Genomic DNA, 10959 nt, shown 5'->3' with positions numbered 1-10959 from the left:
GCCGTTATTATGCCTTATGCCACTAGTGCCTACGCCAATTCTCGAGATTAGTTGACAACCATGAGCCGTGGCAAAATGCCGGGATAACGCGAGGAAGATGATGGCAGTTTATGCCGCAAACATAGTAGACTCGCTCTATTAAACTCGCTGCAGAGTTAGCTTAGACTGATTTTAAAAGTGATCAAGTACATAGATACTCTGTCCTTGACCGAGGGTTATTTGATGGTCGATAATGACGATAATACAATCTGAGTAGAGTATCTGGTTGACGTAACTGGTGACCGAAGAGCTGGCGGCTACCTCGCAGTCTCGCACAACGTATCAGCATTGCGATACAGCGAGGAAATGTCGCCAGCATCCTTGGTACAATGCCTCAAGGGCCTATTTTAGATTTAAGCTAGTTATTTATTGTGTATATACATACCTTGTTTGTAAATAAATTATTTTAATCTGGGAATTATTTATTGTTATGACGTATGTAAATGTGGAAAACGTTCACGACTGGTTATTCCTTTTTGCTTTAACTCCCGTTTATAATTGCTTCTCTATTAGATAAGGATTAGCAAGTGTCACCTTGTGTTGACCCCTAGTGCGTGTTCGCATTATACATCTTACTCGTTGCTAGAACGTGTCGGGTCCGGGCCGAGGAAAGATTACTCTGGGGGAAAATTTTAAAATAAAATTTTTCGCCGAACCTCATTAAACCTGTACCTAACAATCCAACTGAACATGTATTCATTCAAAAAATAAACTCGCTGAATCAGATGAAGAACACGGTATTTGACAGCATACCTACAGATTTAAGGATGACTCACGCTAGACCGGGCCGGAGCTTCCGGCGCCTCGTTTTCTATTTGCACCACGTGATCACCGATCAGCCCTCATAGAAAATGACGTGACGGACGCCTCGTCACAGCGTGGATAGGTATACCTAACCAGTCCCAATAAAAAATATACATATATTAGGCTCTAGTCTGTTCCTGTCCGTGTATGACCCTCTTCCAGCAGGAAGACGTCGTATCGGACGCCCCAAGAATCGCTGATGTGACATGTGGTGGAGGCGGATCTGCGCGAACTTCGAGTCAACAATTGGCGAGAGGTCTCACCGAGAAAAGTGGCGCAGTCTTTTTGTCGGAGGCCAAGTCTCATTTTGGGTCGCTGAGCCAACGGAGTGAGTGTGTATGAGTGTGAGTGTATGGTCTAAGAGGTAGCCACGGCAATAGGTATGCAATTTATAGAGCAACGAAATCTCTCTAGTTACTTAGTTAGTATGCCATACTATCATTATTAATTAATCCGGGCGCCTGGCAGCTGTCTAGCGATGGGTGTGAGAGTGGATGGGCAACAAAGTGGTTGTAAAATCAATTGAAGGTGTGCAATTTATAGAGCTCTGTGTTTGGTGTGATATAATATGGCACACTAACTAGAAGGATTTCGTTGCTCTATAAATTGCATACCTATATATTGCCGTGGCTAGCTCTCCGGCTAGTATGACTTACATAAAACATTCAGTATGACAATGGACACAAACCGAGAAGCTCAATCTACTATAAAACCAGCACGACTTGCATACAGTGATCATTCTGACCAGTGATCTTAAGTACTTACTACGGAGTTCGGACAGGATAGATAGACAGTCAAACAAGATGAAATATACCTGTGTTCTCCTGTGTGCTCTTCTGGCGGTCTGCGTTAGCGGGAAACAACTTGATCTTGCTGATATCATAAAAAGTAAGTTAACTCATTTACCACATCTTAATACTAAGATAAATCGTATGACTATATTTACGAGCAATTCCTTTATATACGAGCAATTCTTGTACCTATGTATTTATTTATTTATAAGCGTACCTACTGGTAAGCTAAGTGTAGGTACACACACACACACACACACACACGCACACAAACACATCACACACACACACACGCGCGCGCGCACGCGCACACACACACACACACACACACACACACACACACACACACACACACACACACACACTACGGCTCCCATGAGCCGTGGAAAAATGCCGGGACAACGCGAGGAAGATGATGTGGCGCCAACATAGCTTTTTTACCAGTCTCTAGTTTACTTTACTTTATGCTGAGGCCATATACACCGTGTTTTTTTTTATTTCCGTTAATTTCAAGGGTACATTCCTGAGCTTAAATCAAGTAACTTTCTCAAAGACACCGATATTCTAATTAACTCCATTTCGGAGATAATCAATAATTTATTTTTTTCCTACAAGGCGTGTACACTTGCCTTAGGGCCGGTTTACATATTGATTAGTGTTTAGAAATGACATTGATATGTCGATTTCTATTATTTGGTTGAGTTAAATGTAATGCCCGTGTTACAATAACGCTATATGCTAGATTTAATTACTTTTTAACCTTAAAATGTTTTATTAAATATATTTTTTTTGAAACTCAACTATGCCATTTAGTTCTCTTAAACGTACTTAACCATACCCCGAAGTTAACGGAATTCAATAAAAACACGGTGTATATATAAAAACCTTTAACAGATGCCAACCCCATTATCAGTGACGATTGTGGAGCAGGGATGTTGCGGATTCAGATTTTTTGACATCCGCGGATGCGGATGCGGATATTTAAAGGCTCACATTCGCTGATGCGGATGTCAAGATTAAGTAGGTACCTACTTAAAAAAAATCAAATACATATAAAATTTTTAGTAATTAATTGTTATTTAAAAAATAACGAATCGATTAGTATTGAGCAAGAATATTGTGCGTTATAAACAGTAACTTAATTGGCCGACTTTTCTGGATCTAGACGATTTCGTTATTTATAGGTACCGTAAAACGGGGTGAGTAGGTTTCGCGGGGAGAGGTGGGTTATAAATGGGGAGAGAATGTTTGAGAGGGAGGTGAGAAGGGATTTTAAGGCTACTGCTACAAAAATAATGTATTCCAATTTAAAATGGAGCTATATGTAATACGCATAATAAAAAAAATCGATCCAACAATCTTCCAAAATCACCTTTGTATGAAAACCCCTCTCACCCCAAATACGAGGCACTACGGGGTGAGGTGGGTTTTCCTCTTTATCGTCAAAGTTATGAAATGGAACTACCCAAAATAAATAAAAACTAAAATACAAACGTCCGGAACAATTATTATATACACCATTCCAGTTTTCATATGTAAAAATAAAATGTTATCGAGGTTTGAATTTCAGTTTTGACCCTACTAACCCCATTTTACGGTAATGAAGAAATTACCTAACACTTACGCCGCCGCTAAGACGTTTCTGTAGTTCTGTACCGACTTGTTCGACATCCGCTTAAGCTCCGCATCGATTTTATGCGGATGCGGATTTTGAAAATAATGGTCGCGGTCGCGGATGCGAATATTCGCAACATCCCTGTGTAGAGCTCTTTACTCTTTTTCGTGGTCGCAACATGTGCAACTTGTAATCTTATTATTAGTGTTTGTACGTACTAAAATCAGCCATATTTTCAGAGGAATGTCCTGCAGGCGAGAGCTCCGTGTACCACTGCCCGCGCATGGAAGAGCCCGACTGCCACACCCCCTACCCGCACGCCTTCAGAGACCTGGCGATACATCCTTGCTTCGAGGCTGACTGCTTCTGCGAGCTGCCGACGGTCAGGGACCGCGGCACTGGCAAGTGTGTGCATCTTTACCAGTGCCCGAAGAATGAGAGGCAGTAGCTCATTGTTACATTTGATATGTACAAATAAAGAAAGTTAGACCTAGTTTGTATTTTTTAACCGCCATTACCCAAGTTTGACTGTTAGAAAAATTAAGAGTATAGGTAGGTAGAATACAGGCTGGCAAAAAAGAGTAGAAATTAAAAAGTGGCAACACTGTAGTGTCATCCCTTTCAAATCAATTTATATAAGAGAACGGGACGACACTAGTGTTGCCACTTTTTAATTTCTACTCTTTTTTGCCATGCTGTACCTAAGTATAATTAACTATTTTGGCTTAACAATCCAAAGAGAATCTAGGCCTCCGAAACGAACCTACCTACCTACCTAGAGTACCTATAAAGAAAGAAAACAGTAAACATGCTAATTACTCATCTACAATGTTTTAATTGACAAAGGACCATATTTTACGAATCCCACTTCAATTGGAGCTTTATCAATAATTTAGATACGTTTGAAAAGCAGTCTTATTTGTTAGGAAGATTTGTCATGTAGAAATAAAGCAACCTACCTTATATGCTTGTATTGTTCGCCCTACAACTTAAATTTGATCGCTGATAGAAATATGAAACGGATAAGATATGAAACAGGAAAAAAATTAGAATAAACGCTAATTATTTATCTAGAAATTTTGTTGACACAAAATTAGTTTCATATTTTACGAATCTCGCTTGGAGCTTCTTCAACGATTTAGATAGTACCTAGTCCTTGGTTAGGACATAGTTTTAGATAGAACATTCTAGATCCCCCCCTCTACGTCACGGATCTTACTATGAGTTGCCGACGCTCAGAGACCGGAGCACCGGCCAGTCCGTGCAGCGCCCGAGTCCGAAGGATACGTTACACAACTTCCACAGTAGTTTGTTAGTTCCCAATCCAATGTAAGTAGACTTAGACGATAAGGGTTCGTCCACACATGTCGACGCGGAATCGGCAAAATCCGATAGGAAAAAGCTTTATGCCCGCGCAATAAGAGCGAAAATGTCGTCGTTCGGCTCGGCTCGCGACGGCTGATAACCGGTAACTATTAATACATGTTAAAACTAACACTAGATCAATAACAGAAACACAACTAAAAATTTCAACCATTTATTTCTTAAAATAACAACAATACAAATTAGTTTTTCTATTTACACAATGAGTTTTAATAAGTATTTGAATTAATTTGAAGTGGAGTTCCAATAAATAACTCTTACAAATGTGTCAGCACCTCAAATAATTTCAACTACATCTACATCTGAGACAACAAATAATATATGATCACAATATAGGCATTTATATACATTATACACATTATACACATTATATACTTTTCTTCACATACTAGTAATTACTCCGTTCAAAGCTAGTTGATTTTTACTGTCACAATAAAAATATATTTGTACAAAAACTAGACATATTTATTTATCGTCTCAATATAATATATCTACAGTAGTTATGAGACTTCTCGCCTCCAAAAACATCTACACATTCACACGTCAGGCGCTCAATTAAAATAATTAAAAAATAAATTCACTGTCAAATGAAAATGCATTTATTTGTCATCGACATGAAATAAATATACGGCCAGATTCAGCATTTTATCCGCTCTTAACCTTTTGAACGCCACTGACGGCAATTGACGTCAACGCAAAATCGTGACGACGACGCCAAAGACGGCATTTGACGTTGATCGTTTTTTGATGAAAATCTACTGAAAAACACCCCACTTTTAGGTTGGCATTATTTATTCACAAAACTAAATTTTACCCCCGTGGCGTCAGTAGCACGGCAAATGGATGCGCCGTTTGGCGTTCAAAAGGTTAAACACTGTTTTTATACATAAGGTAAAAGTCCTAGCAAAGAGAATTTGAAATAGAGGCGGATTGTCAAAGTAAATTATGTAGCCACAGTAATTTTACTGCCATCTTTCGACAGAAGATTAAAACTGTTAGAACGCCATTTGACTTTGATCCTTATTCCACTGATACGTTAAATATTTAAATTAACGCCATCTACTCGACACTAGGCCAAAGGTATGGTGCAATCTTTTCGACCGATGCATGGCACCATTCAGCCTACGCTCGAGTAGATGGCGTTAATTTAAATATTTAACAAATTAACACATATCACTCATATCAGTGAAAGAATAAGGATCAAAGTCAAATGGCGTTCTAACTAGTAAATGTACTGTGGCTACATAATTTACCATGACAGTAACTCTCTCTATACACTCTATTCTCTTTGGTCCTAGTGAACGATACGCTAACGCCCAATAGATGACACCCTTCTTTCACCTTTATTAGTAAGAGCGAGATGCACTGCCATGTAAAATACTGTCCTAAATATGTTAGTCTTGAAACTTATTATTATGGCAACTCGCAACAGCGCCTGAAATTTATTGCACTTGTACAAAACAATTTAAATGTATATAATATATATTTATATGCTTACATTATGTTTGTAACAATTTCATTCTGAAATGCAACTTTTTTTCTCTGGCAGCTTCGGACATTTGTAATAATTGAGTTCACTGGCAAACGTTACGATATTATTTATTACAAATGAAAATATACAAGTCAATATACCTATAGTCAACTCAATTCTGTTTTGGTTAAAAAATAGAGATTTGCTTAAGGCACTCAATATATAAAATTATTATAAACAGCTTCAGGTATCACAATTATGCTACCATATAACATAACATATTCATTTAATGACTACCTATTATTCGGGCTGATAGTTTCTAAAAATAAATTTAAATTTTTTGTCACAATGTATTTTCTAAAATATATATTATCTTGATTGTATAAGTATACAAGGGTTTGTCAAGAAATATACCTATATCGGATTTAACACTTTTTAAAGATTTTTTAGAAATTGTACTATAAGTGTAAGTTTCTTTTTCTATGACAAATTGAGACAATATGGGATTTAAACTGTTGTGAAACATACTAACATTGAATAATTTTACGGTACACGATACCTGGCCGTCGTGAACGCTGCTCGCACTGTTAGTGCTTGAGAAAGGAGACCTACGCTCTCCGAAACATGTCGCACGAGTGACTTAAAACAAGTGAGTCTAAACCGTAAAATTATTCAATGACACAATATGCTCAGAAAAAGCTCCTAATCTCCGACTCTGCACAGACTTTGCTACGAAAAAGTGTGACAATGTCACCATAAACGTAAGTTCTATGAAAATATGGCGTTTATTATGGTACATTCACACTTCGTCGTTACAGAGTTCAGAGTAAAATATAGACAGAATAATTTACACATACAGTTTTTTTTTATCAATTGAAGTTTCACATCAATTAAATTATTTGAGCATAGATTTATTGTGGCACCAAATAAAGCGTCATTAAAATGAGTATAGCCTCCTAGGGCCCAGCCATACAAATGTAAAATGTAAAATTTGCCACAGAAATTTGAACCTACATGATAGGAAATAGAGTTGATTTTGCGTTGTTCAAAAACTGAACGAAACAAAGCAAAAGCAACTCTGTTCCAATCGAATATGATTTAAATTTCATTGAACTGAATAAGTACTATAGGTAACCCGTACCTTGGGCCTTAGGAGGATAGAATAGTAAACCACCCTACCACCAAACTCATTCAATCATAATTCGTTTAAATATATATAAAACAAAGACTTATTCATTGTAGAACAGTAAGTCTAAGATAAACAGCGTAAGTAGATGGCGCTTTACGGCGCCATATTTTATGGTAACTTGGCTAACTCTTTTGACAACCAGAGGTACCCCGTACGGATCCGTAAAGCGACATCTATGTCAGCAGTCAATTTCGAAGATTTTTTTAGACTTAACTCTTCTACAATAAATAAGTTTTTGGTATAAAATAAAACCTACGTACTCCTCAATATCAACTACTTATTTGCGAATAGTTCAACCATTGATTCATTTTTTTCTTCAAATCTAATAGAAAAAGCATTCGGAAATAGAATTGTATATTAACCGTTTTCCAGGCATAGTACGATTTATCGACCACATACGCGCCACTTGTATTTCAACTTTAGCATTCCGATTTAAGATTCAAATTAGATTGCACTTTCGGGAAATTTGACTTGTCTTCCAATGAATCATCAAAGCTGGATTAATTGGAATATATTTGGATTTTTCGGGAAAACCTTGAGATTGGTGCGGCCTGGAAAAGGGTTAAATCCATCACAGCGGGTCATAAAGGCATATAAAAAATGATATACTGGGTGATTTAGACAGCGAAATTAATATTTAGGCTATACATATAAAGTATATAAACAAATTTTACTATAAGGACAGAAAACATTGGCAGAAATGTATAAAACAGGCCATATGGTTTTCCACTTTGGATATGGTCCCATAGTAAAAGTTATCCAGCTATATAATCATCTCGGAAAGTGATGATAAACGAACAATAACAACCTGTATGTATAATATAGAATAAAGTAATTATAGAATATTATACATGTATAAAATGCTATAAGAGAGAATCAGAGGGAGTTATGCTCTGATGCAAACTTTAGAACTGAAAATGAGAACGCACATACGCGTTTCTGGCAGTAACTTATTTTAATTTGACCGCTGTGTCGGTGGGCATGAGATGTAAATGCTGTTTTAATATTAAGACAACATGGACATAATTAGGAAAAAGGATCCAACCCACGAAATCTGTTAACCCATTGAACGCCACAACGTGCGCGTCGCGTCATTGTAAACCTATTGGGTTGTAGCCACACACGCTAATGAAATCTTTGCCCATTGGCGGTCAAGGGGTTAATACAAGTTTAACTTTCTGTCAAAAACATGAGGACAAGTTTTATGGTGCCCCCTTTTTGTTAACTATGTCCAAATATCAATCAATCATATGGTATAGTATTTCACTTATGTTGCTTAGGGTGTTTTCCCTGATTAAAAACATTTCCTCAAATATTAACTGGAAGATACCCTTAATAAGGATAAGTTTACCTTAGTACATAAATACAAAAATATATCCCATTCAAATGATTTGAATAAAAAATTAGTCCTTCTTTCCTTGTACAAAATGCTTGTTCAATGCATTAAAAAAATTATGTCAAAAATATCTAATGGGTTTGTTTCTTAGGATATTTCGGATTTTTTAAATGGATTTACAGTTTTTCTATTTATTCATATAACATCTTTAGATTCTAAACGTAATGGTCAGGTTGCAAGTAGGATTTCTAATATTTTACATACTAATCGTGGCGGTTTTTCGTACAGAAACTACAGTTTGTTTCAAACTGATTCGCTTAAAAGGTCTTTGGTGGTATTCCATCTGTCCAATTTCCTAGTCCAATGTGTATTTGCGTCTCACATTTTGCTTAGTGACAAAGTGAGACGTAATGCACATTGGACCTAGAAATTGGACAGTTGGAATACCATCCTTAGAAATAAATCTCGGTAATACCTAATTAAAAGTGACTTTAAATTATCAATATTATTTTGATCCATTTTTTGAGAAAAATTCAAATATGCCTACATTCGCGTCGTGCATCGAAAAAAATGTTAGTTAATTGAGTAACAATGGATTTTTAATCTTATTATAACGCTGACATAGTCCATTTACACATATATTTGAGACCTTTAGGGGCAGCCACAGACAAGACATCCTCCAGACTGAGCATAGTAGCTCTACCCCCTCTGCCACGCATACGGTAGTTTTACTCCATTTTCGAGTCGAAAGTGTCTTTGTGTGACGTCCGTGTCTTTGAACGGACCAATCACGGCACGGGACCTCGCTCACCTCGTCCCCCGCACCCCCGTATTTTTGGCAGCATCGGCTTCATGAAATAATTGCTCTAAACTCCGTCTAGAGGATTCCTAGTCTATGGGGGCAGCACAGGAGCCCATTGATACAAAGTATCAATGTCAAGTTTATGCTTCCGATTTAGGCCACAAGATGGCTCGTAAAACGCCCAAGAGAGTGCTTGAACTGTATAGCCTCCTACGTCCCGATAAAGAGAATTTGAAATAGAGGAATATTGTCAAAGTAAATTACATAGTACATTTACTGCCATCTTTCGACACAAATGATTAACAGCTTTAGAACGCCATTTGACTTTGATCCTTATTTTTCACTGATATGTGTTAAATTTGTTAAATGTCAAAAAGAATCGCCATCTACTCGAGAGACAAAAGGTATCATTTGTGTCGAAAGATGGCAGTAAATTTACTGACTACATAATTTACTTTGACATATTCCTCTAGTCTAAATTCTCTTTGCTCGGAGCGATGCTGAGCCGAACGGAGCCGAGAATGCCCAAAAGGATCAGTTCCGCCCCCCTGTTGAAGTTTAAGTTTCCGATTCATACAAGCTAGACTACTTCAGCAAATCCTTTTGAAACCCTAAATGCGCCATTCTCAACCACAATGGTACATATTGTCGGTTGTCAATAAGGCGCTATTTTGCTTTCAATAAGTCGCCATGGTGGCTCCAATAAGTCGCCATGGTGGCTCCAATAAGTCGCCATGGTAGCTCCAATAAGTCGCCATTGCGGCGCCAATAAGTCGCCATTTTGTTATTTATAATTTGAAATCAACCTTATCGACAACCAACAATGTGGTACATTTAGGTTGAAAACGTCACAAATTATCTCTTAGCTACATACTCACAATTGATCAGACCCTTCAACGCAGTATTAGTATGCGCCAAGCTACATCCAAACCTGTTCGTGCCGTTCAAGATATCATTAGTGGTAGTATTATTACAGGAGAGCTGTAGGCCGGGGGTCTTGGTGGTGGCGAGGGGTTGGGGGGTGTCGTCGAAGAGGTGGAGGGCTTCGATGTCCTCGCGCTTGAAGATGAGGGTGTCGCCGTAGAGCGGGTAGGAGCCCCATACGACGAGGGTCGTGATGATTTTGGGGCCGATGCCGCCAATCGCCTGGGAAAAAGAAAATTACGGTTACAATTTTGCTTAGAGTGGTTTTAATTTTTAAGTGGGTAAGTCATTGGATTTGACATTAACCCCTTACTTACTTAATATTTTAAATTATTATAGGAAATTATCGGCAGATAAATAAAAATAAATTACAGATAAGGGGCTATTCATAAATTACGTCATTTCAAATTAGGGGGGGGGGGTCTGGACATCGGATGACGGTAGCATGAAGTAGGAGGAAATGGGGTCATTTGAAGCATGATTTTTGGATGATTATAGGGGGGGGGGGGTCCAAAATCGTCAAAAATCGATGACGTAATTTATGGACAGCCCCTAACGAAATAATCAAAATAAACCCACGGATTTAGCAACAGAAGTTGCTAAGC

The 10959-nt window shown here is 37.8% G+C and overlaps 2 protein-coding genes across 2 annotated transcripts in view; one reads left to right on the top strand and one right to left on the bottom strand.

Moving 5' to 3' along the window:
* Positions 1 to 1594: 1594 nt before the first annotated feature.
* On the top strand, positions 1595 to 3736 carry LOC134799750 (uncharacterized). The gene is made up of 2 exons (XM_063772160.1): positions 1595 to 1731; positions 3489 to 3736. Exons 1-2 carry the CDS (start codon positions 1647 to 1649, stop codon positions 3695 to 3697), a joined length of 294 nt encoding a protein of 97 aa, XP_063628230.1. The 5' UTR covers positions 1595 to 1646; the 3' UTR covers positions 3698 to 3736.
* Positions 3737 to 4772: 1036 nt separating this feature from the next.
* Positions 4773 to 10959, bottom strand: part of LOC134799930 (protein I'm not dead yet) — a 54804-nt gene continuing 48617 nt past the window's right edge. Inside the window, exon 14 of the mRNA XM_063772368.1 lies at positions 4773 to 10576. Within this exon, the coding sequence (XP_063628438.1) occupies positions 10286 to 10576 (291 nt within the window). The 3' untranslated portion in view covers positions 4773 to 10285. The remainder of the gene's footprint in view (positions 10577 to 10959) is intronic.

The sequence above is a fragment of the Cydia splendana genome, chromosome 19 (assembly GCF_910591565.1).
Source record: "Cydia splendana chromosome 19, ilCydSple1.2, whole genome shotgun sequence".
NCBI classification, from domain to species: domain Eukaryota; kingdom Metazoa; phylum Arthropoda; class Insecta; order Lepidoptera; family Tortricidae; genus Cydia; species Cydia splendana.
The sequence above is the reverse complement of the archived record's forward strand: the minus strand, read 5'-3'. Positions and strand labels throughout refer to the sequence as shown.

Bases quoted from the DNA above. Each gene is read 5' to 3' on its own strand.
- LOC134799750 (XM_063772160.1), top strand. From the start codon at position 1,647: ATGAAATATACCTGTGTTCTCCTGTGTGCTCTTCTGGCGGTCTGCGTT. The intron at 1,732-3,488 runs GTAAGTTAACTC...CCATATTTTCAG, and splicing joins TCTTGCTGATATCATAAAAA to AGGAATGTCCTGCAGGCGAG.